Here is a 16669-nt window from a genome sequence, read left to right on the forward strand (position 1 = left end):
TGGCCGTCACGCCTCCATTTAATGGCCAAGCCAGCACTGCCCAGATGATGCCCAGGCCCCAGGAGGGAAGCCCCGCCCTCCTGCCTGGTACCCCCTGAGGAGCCCACCCAAGCTGGTGCCCCTCAGTCTCACAAGTAGCGTCCCGGTGTCAGGGGCAGCCTCATCTCAGCTCCGTCAGCAAGCTGTCGATGGAGTCCAGGAGCTCCCGGAAGTAACCCTCGTCCTCACCCTCCTGGAGCTCCAGGGCGGCCAGTGCCTGGTACTCAGCCTGCAGGGTGCCCAGTGTCCTGTGGAGCTGTGTGTCCTGATGGAAGCGGTCCCGGCAGGTGGCCAGGAGAGCGCCCAGCGTCTGTAGCACCTTCTCGCGGGCGTCGTGCTCTGGCAGCGCCAGGAGGTGGGCGGTGATCTCGCACCAGCCCTGCTCCTGCAGGCTGGGCAGGAGGTGCACCTGGCGATACTGCTGCAGCCTCTTGGGGGACATGTCCCACGTCAGCTCGGCATCCTCCTCCGCAAACATCTGCCATCCGCATGGCCAGGGCGGGGGTGGGGGGACACGGGACAGAGAACAGACAGAGAGCCATCAGCTCCGCCCTTCAGACTTGAAGGCGCTTGGCTGACCCGAGTCTGTCCCTTCTCTGTCCAGATCCTTGGGCCTCAAAGGCCCTTCAGGGGGAAGGTCAGCTGGATTCACAGCTCCACACATGCTCTCCAGCCCGTCCACATGTCCACCCATCTGTCCATCCATCCACTCATCCAAAAAAAAAAAAAAACTACAGTGTGCCAGGTGCTGGAGAAACCAGGATGGAGACAGGATCCCTGCCCTCAAGCAGCTCGGGATCTGGGGGAGCAGGTCCTACATGTCACGGTGCATTTCGTGTAGCAGGGCGGGGCAGAGGCAGACAGTCTGGGCTCAAATCCTGCTCCACCACTGACAGCTGAATGACCAAACGGCCTTGGGCCGGCACTGAGCCTCCCTGGGACTCACTGTCACCACCCCTCAAGTGGACGAGACGACTAAGCCCCTTCAGGATGGTTGGGAGGACTTAAGAGGACAGCGAACACGCAGTGCCCAGCACACGGAGCCCACCAACGAAGTGAGCTTTACCATCGTCAAATGTCAGCTGTGCCAGCGGCGGCATCACCACCACAACCACGGATCCACTCCCTGAGAGGAGTCGGGTATGGTGGGGAGAGGAAGCTGGCACTTCCCTGAGTCTTGCGAGGCTTGTGGGAGTTGTCTGAGGGGACGAGGGTGGAGGGTTCGCACACATGGAGGGCTGTGACAAGAGGCCTGGGCCCATCTCATGTTTGCAGCCCAGCAGGCTGTTACGGTGGATGGGCACGAGAGCCAGGCTGGGCACAGAACACAGAGCCCTGGGCATCCCTGGCCTCTACGCCAAGAGAAGTCTGGGCAGGAAGTTCCACACATGGCCTGTGTCGGTGATGTGCAGAAACCCAGCTCCAACAGAATGTGGTGGGAACCAATCCTAGCAGGCATTCAGAGGCAGGGAAGGGAACACCTTAGACCTGACAGATTACCACCTCATTTCATTACATAGAGTACTAACCACTGCACGATCACAGCACGCCACCAGGAGTCTACCAACTCACTTCACCCGTCAGAGGAAGGTATGCGGAGACGAAGGAGCAGCAGTGGGCACACTAAACGCACTCTCAGGAAGAAAGAAGGACTCGCTGCCCTAACTCCAGGGGAGAATGGGGCATGCATGACAGGGCAGGCAAGAAGAAAGCCCAGAAAAAGCTCAGGGCCCACAGCAGACCACCTGATGGCTCTGGGGCTCCTCAGAGCCGGCAGAGGAAGCAGGGAAGCAGAGAGGGTCAGCTTTCTGACACAGAAAAGGCTGAGAGGGATGTGGCTGTCGTTTCCTAACCTACTCCCATCCCGCCAGCTCCACCCGCAAAACACCCCAGTCCTGCCAGCTCTGTGCCCTGGGGCCCTGCTCCTCGCTGTGCTTCTCAGTCCCCTGCCTCCCGGGCCCAGCCTGCCCCCTCCAGACCTCACCCCAAACCCTTCACACTGGGCATTTCTGACCATAAAGATAGACTCCCACCCTGGGACGTGGAGGCGCTGCAGGCCCTGCCCCCCGGGCGCTCAGATGCCTCCCCACTGGTGCCCTCACTCCGGCACCTGTCACACTAACCCTCCCCTAGGGCCTGTGCAGGGGCAGCTCGCACTTCCCGGCACCCTCTCACCCAGCACCAACTCCACAGTCAATCTGACTCAACCCTCAGATCTCACTCAGCAACTCTCCTGACTGCCCCAAAGAGTCAGGGCCCTGATGGTAAGCCTCCAGGGCCCACACACTCTAGGAGGGTCTCTGGTAAATGTCTGCCTGGAAGCACCAGGAGGGCAGGGACTGTGGGCCGGGCACGGCACGGGGCAGGCAGACACCCAGGCAACACTTGCGGAAGGGCCCTTCAGCTTCATGGAGGCACAAGAAGATGTGGGTTCATAACCACAGGTAGGCGTCCCAGCTCTGCAGGAGCCCAGATGTCAGGACACAGTTTCTTAGTAGAGGGCCTGCCCAGAGCCAAGGGACAGAAGAAGAAATGCCTGGGGTTTGGCAGACGATGGAAGGGGCAAGGACCAAGGAGCCTGATAATCTGAGAGGTGGGTCCACACTGTCCTGGGAATTCTGAAGTCCAGCCACTACCTCTGCACACCAAAGATGCCCTCAGGGAGCATGGCACCCCTCCACCCTGTCACACCTCTTCCTTTGCGAGCCCTGTACCTATCCCCAGTGTATTCTCTCTGAGAAACCACAGAACAAGACGCCCTGATGGCCTTACACGTAGAGCACACCTGCCATCTGTTCTATTGCTCCAGCTGAAACCCCTCCACCATCTTCCTCCTGCAGACAGACGGCTGTCTTCGTGCTGTTTGCAGAGAAACGCCAGGCCCTCCCTGATCCTCATGGCACCCCAAAGCCTCCAGTCTGGCTCCTGGGCCAGCTGACTCAGAGAGCCTTGGTCAGACTGCCAGAGGCGGCTCCCCTGGGATGAGGCAGTCACAGTGCCCTGTGCCAGGGCTGGGGGCAGCAAAGACACCCAGGACACCAGGGGAAAGTGACAGGGTTCTCCCGGGAAATGCCAACCAATGCACACATCCTTCCCCAGGCTTGCTGGCCTGTTCCCAGGACGTCAACTGTGCCCAGGCCTTATTAACTGGATGTGAGCACCACATGGCTGCCTGCTGTTCTGAGAAATCAGGTTTCTGCAGCCTGGATGGGTGAAGGAAGAGAGAGGGGGAGGGGAGAGAGAGGGAGAGGGACAGCCTGAGAGATGAGACAGGAAAAGAGGCGAGTGCACACAAACAAAAGCCAAGAGGTGGAGAGAAAAGCAGCAACGGACAACCCTGATCCAGCCTGAGGCCTGGGAGAGGGGTGCACAGAGCCGGGAGGCGAGGTGAGGAAGGGGCAGGCCCTCTGTCTCCAGCATGGTCCCCGCGGCTGCCCAGCCCTGCTCCCCTAATCCGAGTCAGCTGTGGGGAGAGTGTGGCCCCTGAGAGGCAACAGAGAAAACCCTGCCAGAGCTCTCTGCAGCAGCTGAACTAAGAAATCAGGCCTGGCTGGTTTTACCCTCTCCTTAATTAAGACACTTTCCAAGCTCACAAAGACCAAAGTAGGCTGGGCACCAAGTCTCCTTGCAGGCAGCAAGCCCCTGGGGCCCTTGATGGCAGCTAGTCTGAGCCCGGCCCAGAGCCAAAGCTCCCAAACCAGAGGAGGCAGCTTCAGGTTTCCAGAATCTTCAGGTTCAGCGTTATTCCAGCCCAGCTCCTCGGTCTCCTGGCTGCTGTGGTGGCTCCAGACACAAGCTGCTCCATCCCACCTGCTCCTGGTTGCCCCCACCCTACGCTTCACCACACATGACCTTTCATTCCATGGAGGGCTGATCCTGGCTGTTCGGGCCTTCGGTCATACTGACCCCTATGCCTGCACACCTGGCCCTGACCACTGCCAGCGTCCCCTCCTCCCTCCCACTCCGTGCAGCTCTCAGGTGTGAGCTCAGCAGTCACCTCCCACAGGACTTCTGCCCTGACATCTCAGAAGTCCTGGGCTCCAAAGCATCGCTGCCCAGCTCCAGGCTGGCACATTTGCTCAGGTCACTCTGCTATGAGGGTGGAGGGACGGACGGAAGATACTGGGGGAGGAGGAGGTCCAATGACCAGAAGCACACACAAAGCAGAGGGCAGGGGTGGCCGGGCCCTGAGTACTCACCTTCTCGGTGACCAGGTCATAGAGCAGGGTGACCACACGCACGGCCAGCACCTCCATGCCCTTCTCCTGGACCAGACTCCTCAGCACCTGCAGCCCCCCCAGCTTCAGGAACTGCTGCTGGGCATAGGGGAAGTGTCGTAACAAGGAGCACAGGGCGAACAGGGCCTGGGGAGAAACAGACCCTGATGGGTGAGGCGCTACAGAAACCAGGCCCTGGGGCAGGCACCTGGAGGAGCCCCAAGTATCCCAGCCCAGCCCCCTTTCTCTCTGGCTCCACCCGCCACCCTTGGGATTAGCTGCACCCCAGGACCCAAGGCTGAGAGAGGAGAGACATCAGACACCTTCAACATCACCCAGTGGACAAACAGAGGCCCAGGGCAGGAGCTGGGGTTCTGAACCTGGGAGCTGAACCCAGGCCTCAGATGCCTCACAGGCTGCCTGGTTGCTTCAGAGAGAGGCCCTCCCCGCCATGCCACCCAGGGATGACCATTCAGGCCCCCAAGGGTTACAAGTACAGTCTGGAGAGGGACCCTCCTCGCCTTCTAGGTTTCACAGGTGTGCTGAGGTCTGAACAAGAAAAAAGGGCAGAAACACACCTTCTTCTTTGTAGTGAGAGGCTGCTCTGTGGCCAGAATGACCAGCAGTTTCTGCAGGGCTCCCCCCTCAATGGCCTCCACCTGGACCTTTGGGTTGCTGTGGGGGAAGAACAAGAGAGCATGATTTTGCACCTACTCACCAACTTGGGGGCATGCCCAGCCCAGGTAAGGGGGCTGCTGCCACAGCGGCCATCCCTGGTGAAGAACAAAGGGGGGTTCCCACTCTGGACAGGCTAGGACTTAGCTGGGCAAACAAAACAAAATGACGCGGGTCCATCTGGGTACAGTGGCCACAGCCCAGGCGACAGGGCCCAGGGCCCCAGGCCAGTGTCCACTCCACATCAGCCAACAGGCTGGCATGATCTGGGGATGGAAGTCCCATTTTAAGATCCCACTGTGCTCAACGTGCTCCTTCAGGGTCCCTCCAATGGAAAGCCTTCCTCCACGCTCCTTGAGGCAGCCATACCTGCTCCCCCGCTGCCTCCAGGATCCCAGGAGCATCACGCTCTGGGGAAACACTAAAGGAGTGTGGAGCTGCAAGGTGTCTTCCGCCCCCTCCCCTCCCGGGTGGCGCACACAGACAGAGCATGGGGAGGAAGGCAGGCAGAGAGAACAGGATCCAGGGAGCCTCTGGTCCTGGGGAGATCCCGACACAGGACCAACCCAGCTGCCCCTGCTGCTCTCTCCACTCTGTGCCTGTCCCTGCAGCCCAGTGCAGGCTCTGCCAAGGCGAAGGCCCCAGCAACAGGGGGGAGGGAGCTGACACGTGGACAACCGTGACTGCATCAAGCAGCAAACAGGCAGCAACGCAACACTCCAAACCCAGGGCTGCCCCTGGGACTCCAGGCCCCATTCTGGGCTGGAGAAAAGAGTGAGGATGAGCTTCAAACAAACATTTCAGGCAAAGCCCTCCCGGATGAAAGGATGGGCGCCTGAAGGGTGAGACCTCCCCTGGGGCAGGGTGCCAGACAGGGACATGCTGGGAATCATTTGCTTTCTAAGACCAAACTGGTGATGAATTACGGTTGAGAGCCAAGTGCAGGGGCCTGTGTAGTCAGGCCCTCGAGGAAGACTGAGATGCTTTCACCAGCAGCTTATAAGGTCTTGAGAAAGGTGGCAGGCAAGTGAAAGCCAGAGACCAGCAGCAAGGGGATGGAGTAGGGGCTGGCCCCGAGGTGAGACGCAAGCACACAGGCGGCCCCCACTCTCTTCCGGGCTCTGGCCACCAAAAAGTAGACTGGAAACCCAAAAAGCACCTGTTTCTCCAAACCCCCACCTCGGCAGGGGGCCCTCACAGCATGGGGAGAATAAGGCAGGATGCTCAAGATACAGACAAATCACAGAGACGATTCCTGGTCCAAAACCCAGAGAAAGGGGAGGCAGACAAGAAGAGAGAGCAGGCGGCTCAGAGGAGAGGCCCTGGCCGGACAGTACGGTCACGGGGCCCAGTGAGTGCCTGACAGCCCACCCTCTACTCCTGCCAGGCAGCAGCCTCAAAGCTTGGTGCAGACCGAGCGCACAGGGCCAATTTTCCTGCTGTAAAATGGGAGAAGCCCGCACCCCGCTGCATCTCCTCTGCAGAAAGGACACGAGGGTGGGTGCCGGCCTCTCCCACTGCAACTTCACTCATGTCTGAACAGCCGTCTGGAGAAGAGGGCTGGGGTCCCCGGGGAGGAAGGCTGACAGCTCCTCTCCAGACAGGCAGGTGGGCGCTGATGCCGGGAGTCTGGCACTGAGCCTCTCCCCTACCCCCTGCTCCCCCAACTTGAGACAGGCAGCTGCTTCATCAAAGGGTGAGCTAATTAGGGCTGTCTCTGCCATCATGTGTCTGAGGAACGCTCACCCGGAACAGGCAGGGTCTAGGAAAAGAAGTCAACCACGCTGAGAAAATTCATACAAACGTCAGATGCAGTCTCCCAAGGAAGAGGGGGCTAGGAGGCCCAACATCGCATCGGCCTCAGGGAACAGCACAGAGGAGCCCCGTCCCCAGTGGGCCCCAGAGCGGCACAGACAAGCTCCTTCAAAGACGGCATGTGAAACCTTGTTCTCATCTACAGATCTGCTGAGAACAAGACCCAGAGAGGCAACACAGCTCAGGAGCAGAGGGGCCCCCAGGGAAGCCCAGCCTGAGCGGCCCTGGAGCGCCTCCCTGTCACCAGCCTGGGCAGTGCTGGGGGAGGGGAGAGACACGAAGAAGACTGGTCTCTGCCCACCCAGGTCTCAGCTGGTAGAAGGGGAGAGAAGACCCAAACCCCAGAGGGAACCAAAGCACAAACAGTAAAAAACAGACTACCAGCGGCCAAGGGGTGGGCACGTAGTCTGTGGGCAAATCCCTAGGATCCTCCAGAGGAAGAATAAGCCAGTGGGAGTAAACAAAGAATGCCCAAAGCTAAGAAGAGACATGGCTTCCCAGTATTTCTGTCCACAGAAGCCTGATGTGGGGTAGAAAGGGCCGCACAGCACTGTGCCAGGGAAGATCTAGAGGAAGGCACAGGCCAGGCAGTTAGTTGCTCAGAGATGCCCCACGTGCAGAACAGATCCTCGCGGACACTCAGCCTCTTTGCTGCTGCTCCACACTGACAAGCCAGGCTCCACACGCAGGAGAGACGCCACACCACCATATTCCACTTACAGGGTGCAGAGCGAATAAGTGAATGGCTACGTAACTTTAGGCCCTGCCAGGTGGCTCTGAACCTACGGTCTGTGGGGCTTCAGAGAAAGAATAGGAAAGTCTGGTCTGGAAGAGCCAGCAAGGCTGCCCGAAAGAAGCAAGACTGCTGGAGACTGGGAGGTCAGGTGGGGAAGACGGTCTGTGGACCAGAAGACCAGCATGTGCTCAGGGAACAACATGAGCACGTCCAGAGAGGCTAGGAGACCATTCAGTGGAGGCTGCCCTGAAGAACCATCGAGAATGGGGCTGAGAGGTGCAGCTGACCCCTGACACAAAGGCAGGTCAGGCTTTGACCGAGCAGGGGAGACACAGGACCCATAACCTGCCCAGTAAGTGGAACTTGCTCCTGCTTCTCTTTCCTCGACACTTGCAAGGCAAATTGGGGAGTTGGAAACGTGCCTCCAGGGCACGCAGACGAGAGAGAGGGCCCAGGAGGAGGGCCCGTGTCAGGACAGTGACCCGGGGTGGGAGAGGACCTGGAGGGACACTCTGAGGCAGGCCAGCCCACCCCTCGCAGGTCAGGCTGGCGCTGTGGTGCGCTGTGTGTATCTGCCCAGCATCCTTTCTCCTCACCAGGCTCTGAAATCCTTTCTTCCCTTCCTCCTGTGACTGACTCTCCCACTCCCTGTGGTCCTGATGGGTAAGGGCCTGCGGCCCAGCACTGCTTCATCATGTTCCCCCTTCACCAGGCCCTCAGTGGGCTGCTGAGGATGGGCCATCAGAGCCCTTCAGTCTTTGATTCTGGAGTCAGGACACAGAAGTTTCTTCTCCACAAGGCAGACAGTGTGCTGCAAGCCAGGGGTACCTACAGCCAAGAGCAGCCAGGTTCGTCCCGACCCCTTTAAATGGAGGAAAGCCCATCCACAGTAGGAAAGAATAGAGCTCAAACACAGAAGTACACCAGTGAGAAAAAGGGAAAGCCTCGGGCCTCCTGCCACTTGACAGAATCACTTTCATGAGGTATTCAGTCTACTCTTTCCCACCTGCAGCACAGTCCTGAAGACCTGCATGAGTAGAGTAGGACCATTGGCCAAATGTGGGCCTGTGGCCGAGTGTGGCCTTGGCAGCCCTGGGCCTACACCTTGACCAGCTTGAATGAGAGAACCCACATAACTCTAGGCCCTACCCCAGGGCTCAGGGCTTCAGTGGTTCCATGGACATGCCAGAGACTCCATACAAAACCCTTCTGAAAACAGCCTTCTAGTGCTGTCCAGTCAAGGGGCTGAGGAAACACAGCCGGAGGGTGGAAAAGACCAATCTCGTATTTCTAGATGTCACGCAGTCCATCCATCAGGGACAGTGGAAAAGGGCTTCTCTTGAGCAGTCAGCCCTGGAAGGGCTGACACCAACCTGCTCTCAGAGAACCTCTCCCCGAGACCTCAGCCTTGGGCTCTGAATGCTCTCTGCTATGTTCTGGGGGAAGAAGTGCCCCATACAGAGCAGAGTGAGGTCTATAGCATGTGCAAGGGGCAGGGCCCGGAGATTACTCAGCGAGAATCCTGTCAACAATGCCTGATAGCCTTGGGTGAGTCCCTTTGCTTCAGAGTCTTCACCTGGGAGACAGAGCTAAAACTACCTTGAGTTAAAGACAGAAAAGCCAGTGAGCACCAAAATGCTAGCCAATACACTGTGACTGGGAGATTACAATCAGTGCATCTGCTGTACACGTTTTGCGGCCAGACCATATCCTCGAGAACACAGCTTCTCCTCGGCCCAGAGGCCCAGGCACACGTATGCTGGTCTCAGCTCCTCCCAGTCCACAGACTCAGGATCAGAGCCACAGCCACAGAGCCTGGGGGCGGGCATGGGGGTGAGGGTGTCTTGCCGGCCAGACGATGGGTGTCCTGACAACTGAGGCTTTGAGTGAGTAAAAGGGCAGGGGCCTGGCATGTCTCTCAGCGACATCAGTGGCGCTGGTGTGCTCAAAGTCAACAGAAGGATATTAAGGACGTAGCTCGTCTCCCATGAGATAAATGAGAATAAACCTTGTTCAGGGCTAAGCCGGCTGGGCTGAATAAACACCATTAGCACTTGGATTACTGGGATGTTCACAATCAGCAGGCGAGTCAGCTGTCTGAGTGCAGAGGGACAGTAGCAGCTGCTCCTCGGTAAATCTTGGCGTTGGGGGGAGGGGGCACTGCAGAAACGGAAAAAGACTGCATTTGCAGAAACCAAATAATTTGGGTTGGGGTGACTGATGTGGGAACCTGCCAAGGGTCAGAGGTCATGTTTTAGCTAACCAGGCTGAGCAAGTGTCAGGGGGTGTTGAGGGGTGGTGGAGCTGATCTCAGGGTGGGCAGCCAGGCCTGGCCACGGGGGCTCAGGACAACGCTGCTCACTTTAGAGGCAGGCAGCGCCTTTTCCCTCCGGGGCACTCAGGACCCAGCTACATAATATTCAAGGGAACATGGCACCCTTGTTCCAAAACTGAGGGCTTTCAAGATGGGGAGAGCAGAGCAGTAAGTCAAGCACAGGCCCTCTACCTTGTGGGGTCCTCTGCGATGCACGGGGGCCGTGGAGCAGGCACTGCTGGCAGCGGGGGCGTGTGCCCAGAAACAGGAAATGCACAGAATCTGCTCACCCAGCATGCTCATGGGTGAATCAGAACAGTAAGGGCTAAAAAGGGAGTCTGAATCAGTAGAAAAGGAGAAAAACAGAAAGGGAGAGAACAGGAAATACGGACTGGGTTGATGGCTTCAGTGGGGGCTGAGGAGATTCTAAGGTGAGACCCCTGGCGTAGAGCCTGTGTGGTCCAGAGTCCCAGCCCAAACCGAGATGTCAGGCCTGTTCACAGCATGCTGGGGACACAGAGGGTATGTGCTTTCTCATGAGTCCCTGCAATATTTCTAGGTAGGACAATCATTACTCCTTCTGTCTTAATAACAGAAGACAAAGGTGTCACTGTTCTGAAATGCTCTCTGAGAAGATGCTGTGCAGTGGGGAAAGGGGGAAACCTCAGGCTCAATCGTTTGTGATCCTGCCTGATGACGCTGTGTATGCTCAGAGAAAGAAAGGTCCTTTCTCTGACAGCCTCAGACAGTGAGTGGCCCTGGGTCACCTGTGAACACAAGAACCTGCAGGATGTGTACTCCCGAAACAGGCTCATTAAAGATCTATACTAGCCTACCATCTAGGGATTAATGTGGTTAAGCAATCAATTAATCAATCAAGACATGGACAGTTACCAACTTAGGGAAAAAAAAAAAAAAACAACACATACAACTCTTCCACATGAAAATGAAGCTGCCAGGAGAAATAAAGACACTGAAGCCTGTAATGAGCTTCAAACCATGTAACTGTGGTGGGAACCACACTGGGCCTCTTAGAAGTTCCATCTGGACATTGAAGAAAAGAAGGGAGTGTCACAGGACCCATTCAAATACAGTCCCCAAACAGCTGCCAGTCACAGAAGCCAGTGTAGGATGCCCACAGTTCTCCACAATGATACAGCTCACAGGAGCATCTCCAGAACACCTTTCCAGACACACACACAGAATGACAACCTGCCCACCCTGGGAGAGACAAAGGGGACTCAGAGGAAGGGGCGCTGAAGAATCTTCTTGACATCTGGGAGCTCACAGCGCTGCCTCACAGTCCTCTGGGGCATTCCCTGCCCCACCCTTAAATCATTGCAGCACCACCCTTATGGCAGAAAGTGAAGAGGAACTAAAAAGCCTCTTGATGAAGGTGAAAGAGGAGAGTGAAAAAGTTGGCTTAAAACTCAGCATTCAGAAAACGAAGATCATGGAATCTGGTCCCATCACTTCATAGGAAATAGATGGGGAAACAGTGTCAGACTTTATTTTTGGGGGCTCCAAAATCACTGCAGATGGTGACTACAGCCATGAAATTAAAAGACGCTTACTCCTTGGAAGAAAAGTTATGACCAACCTAGACAGCATATTGAAAAGCAGACACATTACTTTGCCAACAAAAGTCCATCTAGTCAAGGCTATGGTTTTTGCAGTGGATGTGAGAGTTGGACTGTGAAGAAAGCTGAGCGCCGAAGAATTGATGCTTTTGAACTGTGGTGTTGGAGAAGACTCTTGAGGGTCCCTTGGACTGCAAGGAGATCCAACCAGTCCATTCTGAAGGAGATCAGCCCTGGGATTTCTTTGGAAGGAATGATGCTAAAGCTGAAACTCCAGTATTTTGGCCACCTCATGCGAAGAGTTGACTCATTGGAAAAGACTCTGATGCTGGGAGGGATTGGGGGCAGGAGGAGAAGCGGACGACAGAGGATGAGATGGCTGGATGGCATCACTGACTCGATGGACGTGAGTCTGAGTGAACTCCGGGAGTTGGTGATGGACAGGGAGGCCTGGCGTGCTGCGATTCATGGGGTCGCAAAAAGTCGGACACGACTGAGTGACTGAACTGAACTGATGTGGGAGCTAAGTTGCTCAATAGTGTCTGACTCTGAGACCCCATGGACTGTAGCCCACTAGGCTCCTCTGTCCATGGGATTCCCCAGGCAAGAATATGGGAGTGGCTTGCCATGCCCTCCTCCAGGGGATCTTCCCCACCCAGGTATCAAACCTGCACCTCTCGTCTCCTGCACTGGCTGCTGGTTTTTGTTTTTTCTTTTTTTTTTTTTTTTACCACTAGTGCCACCTGGGAAGTCCAAATCATTTCAGACTGGGCACTAAAAAACTACTATAGAGGGATTTCTCTGGTAGTCCAGTGGCTAAGAGTCCATGATCCCAGTGCAGAGGGCCTGGGTTCAATCCCTGGTCAGGAAGCTAGATTCCACAGGCCGCATCTGAAGAGCCCACCTGCCTCGGCTAAAACCTAGTGCAGCCAAATAAATAAAAATTTTACAATACCATCGAAAATTATACAGAAAAATAACAGAAAAGGGGCAAAATGAAAAAAGACTTCCATCAAGAGTCACAAATTACTACCATTTTACCACATTTTCTATATATATATTTACACATTTTTCCTGCGATCTGAAGCCCCTTTACCCCAAATGTAACACGTATTTCCTAAGAACATAACCACAGTAATCAAAATGAGGAAATTAACATGATGCATGATCTACAGATATTCAGATTTTCCCAACTGTCTCCAAAATATCCTTTATTAGGAAAATAATTTTAGTTCAAGGTCCAACCCAGGCCTTACATTATGAATTGAGAAGCATGTCTCCACATCTCCTTTAACTGTGAGATAGCCTTCCTTGGTCTGTCTTTGTCTTCTTTCATGATGGTGACAGTTTGGAAGTACACAGGCCAGTTGTAAAATGTCCCTCAGCCTGAAGCTGATATGTTTTCCTGGTTAGACTGAGGTAGTGCATGTTAGCAGGAATGACACAAAAGCAACGTCTTATCTTTCTCAGTGCCTCATATGAGGCAGCACGTGACGTCATTCAGGCTCAAGAGTGGCTGGGTTCACTTTGATTACTTCATCACGGTGCTACCTGCCAGATTTCTCCACTATAAAGATACTACTTGTCCCTTCAAAATTGACATGTATTTTGCGGGGAGATTCTTTGAGATATGAAGACAACCTGTTCCTCATCAAACTTTCATCCATTAGTTCTGGAATTCAATAATAATTTTTAATTAAAATAATTAATCCTCTGCCCCAAGGCCATCTGTTCCTAAAATCTAAGGCCATATCCAAGTTTTTGGTAGTAGTATCACAAAACTGACTCACATTGGGCCTACCTAGGTTGAATCCCTGAAGGCTGTTCCTATCACCCTCTGATGAGGCAAGGGTTCCCCAACATGGCCCTGAATACAAGCAGAGCAGGTAAAAAGCCAGTTATAAATGGTAGGGGTGGACTGACACCATATACTTGTTCCTGCATGGTAAGATTAAAAAAACACAAAACAATGAATGTGGGTTATTTATAAAATTAAAAATTTAGTAACAGCAAAATTTAAAATGTCACTTTGCTATGTGTTTGGACAAACACTTCTGAAATGCAGGTTCCCTCTTTGTCTACAACATTGAGTCTTAACTTGTAGGCTGGTAAATTTTTCTAAAAAAGACATCAGAGTTAGGAGGCAGCATGGGAATCTTCTGGGGTGCTGACAGAGTTCCATTTCTTGACTCAGGTGGTAGTTACATGGGTATATTCACTTTTAAAAAGTCATCAAGTGGTACACGTAAGATGAATGTACTATTTTAGAAGGAAGAGAAGGAGGAAGGAAGGGATATGAAGCCTTAAATCAGTCTATTTTCATGGAACCCACACGAACTCCAAGAGATCATCTCTCTTTAGAAATGCTCATAAATGAGGGCTCAAAACTTGCCCTGTTATTCTGAAAAGCAAAACAGTTACCATGTCTGCTTACTCCTCTCTCAGTGATGCTTAAACATCCATATGTGCACAGTCTCATGATGATATCCATGAGCTTTCATTTGATTTTTCAGACCTTAATTAATTTTAAGAAGCCAGTGGCTCTTCTCCCTCCTTCCTCAGGTTCTTCCTAACCATGTTTGCTTTACTCTTTCTGACAGGAGGGCCATTCTCCTTAAAGAGAAGTGAAGAGGTAAAACAGAAGGACGGCAACGAGCCCTCTGCCACCTGCGACACCGAGTCTCCTGGCTGGGCAGGCGGCCCAGCGTCCTCCCTGCTTCCTCACTCCGAACACCAACGGCTCAGCAGGTCCTGTGCTCTCAGCACCCAGTCCTGACAGTGCTCCCGGAGATCTACACCTTTCGTTCTGTTTGTTCCTGGTTACAGGCCCCTTTATCATCTCTCAGACAAAGCGCAACACTAACAACTCCCCAAGTGGCCTTATTGGTCTGAATAGGTGTCTCCTCTCTGTTCCTTGCAGTAATCACTTGTGACTGCACTAAGCACATTTCATTGTTCAGACTATGAGTCAGCCTTCCCTTCAAAGCCCTTGCCCAAATATATCTACATTTCCTTGGACCTTCTAAAATCTGCTTTCCCTCAAACTCAGAGTTCTGTATTTCCCTTGGTTTCTCTGAACATGGCCACTTTGTACTAAAGTTTCCAACACCTTCACTTCACCAAACAAATCATTCATGATGCTCAGAATACCATTTCAGTGAAGCCGTTTTTCTCAACCTTCTGAGGGATAAAACTATCAGAAAAGTGAGTTAAGAATTAAAGCAATTCAAAAATTGATGAGATTCTTGTTTTTTGCAGGAGGAGGTATTTCCAAGGGTCCAGATATATAAAGACCCATAGCACCACACCAACTTGCTTCTGCACCAAGTTTTATTATCTCAATGCAAAAACCCTCTCCCACTCTAAGGGTAAATAGCTGACATCCCAGCATGTTTTTTGGTGATCTAAGAGCCAGTGATCTGGACTTTCGTCTTATCAAAAAGCTCAAACTCAAAAAGCAAATACTGAGTAAAAGCTGCTCTGGAGTCAGAGAGACCCAAGTTCAAGTTCTAGTTCCAGCACTGTCAAGCTGTGTGGTTGCAACATGTTACTAAACCTCTTCAGACCTCAGTTTCTTCATCTATAAAATAGGAATTAGTAATATTTATCTCATGAGATTGCTGTGGGTATGAAGTATGATAATATATAAAGAGATTAGCACACTTCCTGGCAAATACCAAGCATTCAAATAACAGTTTTAATCATGATATATTGTACTTTAATGAAAATTACTGTTCTTACCTTTCTGCTAAGAAAGGCAGAGTGCCTGGATTTTCAGGCTTCTCAGAAGTGGGAGGGGCTACCTGTGGTACAGGACAAAGAAGAAGGTAATACCTCCCACTGAGGAGCCTTGGATTCTCATTCCCAGCTCCTCCGGCTAGACAGACAAGGCCAGTACAGGAAGAATTCATGGGGGAGAAGTGTAATTAACAAACTAGAGGAGAAACAGGGAGGAAGGATCAAAGAAGCTAATTAGAACCGGCTAAAGGGAGGCCCTGCTTATTTAACTTATATGCAGAGTACATCCAGAGAAACGCTGGACTGGAAGAAGCACAAGCTGGAATCAAGATTGCCAGGAGAAATATCAATGACCTCAGATATGCAGATGACACCACCCTTATGGCAGAAAGTGAAGAAGAACTAAAGAGCCTCTTGATGAAAATCAAAGAGGAGAGTGAAAAAGTTGGCTTAAAACTCAACATTCAGAAAACGAAGATCATGGTATCCAGTCCCATCACTTCATGGCAAATAGATGGGGAAACAGTGGCTGACTTTATTTTTCTGGACTCCAAAATCACTGCAGATGGTGATTGCAGCCATGAAATTAAAAGATTCTTACTCCTTGGAAGGAAAGTTATGACCAACCTAGATGGCATATTCAAAAGCAGAGACATTACTTTGCCAACAAAGGTCCATCTAGTCAAGTCTATGGTTTTTCCAGTAGTCATGTATGGATGTGAGAGTTGGACTATAAAGAAAGCTGAGTGCCGAAGAATTGATGCTTTTGAACTGTGTGGTATTGGAGAAGACTCTTGAGAGTCCCTTAGACTGCACAGAGATCCAACCAGTCCATCTTGAAGGAAATCAGTCCTGGCTGCTCTTTGGAAGGACTGATGTTGAAGCTGAAACTCCAGTACTTTGGCCACCTGATGCAAAGAGCTGACTCATTTGAAAAGACCCTGATGCTGGGAAAGATTGAGGGCAGGAGGAGAAGAGGATGACAGAGGATGCGATGGTTGGATGGCATCACCGACTTGATGGACATGGGTTTGGGTAAACTCTGGGAGTTGGTGATGGACAGGGAGGCCTGGTGTGCTATGGTTCATGGGGTCGCAAAGAGTTGGACACAACTGAGCAACTGAACTAAACTGAAAGGGAGGCCACAGAGTGGGGAACATGGAAGAGAGAGAGCTAAAGGGAAATTATCTGTGGCCCTATAAATATTCAACAAATGTCTCCCATAATTGTCTCAGTCTGAGGGAAGTGGGATCAACAAAGTTAAACAGAAGGAAATTTAGGCTTAATCATATGGGAAGTTTTCACAGTGAGATTTATCAAGTCTATTAGAGAACCCAGAGTGGGTGTGAGATGGGTCTATACCAGCTCCCCTAAGTGCTAAAGGCTGACAAGAGCAGACAAGTTGGTCTGGCATGGTATGAGCACCCCAGGAAGACCACTGGCCATCCTTGTTCCAAGGTGCAGGCAATACACCTTCTCAACAGGCCTTTAGTGGCTCAGGAGGCATTTTCTTACTTCAATTCTGCTCTCAAGAGTTCTGAGACATGTGCTGGGA

At 52.9% G+C, this 16669-nt stretch overlaps 1 protein-coding gene and 1 pseudogene across 4 annotated transcripts in view; one reads left to right on the top strand and one right to left on the bottom strand.

The window, feature by feature from the left end:
• SIL1 (SIL1 nucleotide exchange factor) overlaps positions 1-16669 on the bottom strand; it is a 256480-nt gene continuing 239811 nt past the window's right edge. For all 4 annotated transcript variants that reach the window (XM_070792059.1, XM_070792060.1, XM_019963505.2 and 1 more), the window contains exons 8-10: positions 4835-4931; positions 4239-4403; positions 1-517 (exon numbers count right to left, since the gene is read on the bottom strand). In XM_070792059.1, coding sequence (XP_070648160.1) covers positions 161-517; positions 4239-4403; positions 4835-4931 — 619 coding nt within the window. In that variant the 3' untranslated portion in view covers positions 1-160. The remainder of the gene's footprint in view (positions 518-4238; positions 4404-4834; positions 4932-16669) is intronic.
• Positions 6133-16669, top strand: part of LOC109560788 (phospholipid hydroperoxide glutathione peroxidase pseudogene) — a 50466-nt pseudogene continuing 39929 nt past the window's right edge.

The sequence above is a fragment of the Bos indicus genome, chromosome 7 (genome assembly GCF_029378745.1).
Source record: "Bos indicus isolate NIAB-ARS_2022 breed Sahiwal x Tharparkar chromosome 7, NIAB-ARS_B.indTharparkar_mat_pri_1.0, whole genome shotgun sequence".
Taxonomy (NCBI): domain Eukaryota; kingdom Metazoa; phylum Chordata; class Mammalia; order Artiodactyla; family Bovidae; genus Bos; species Bos indicus.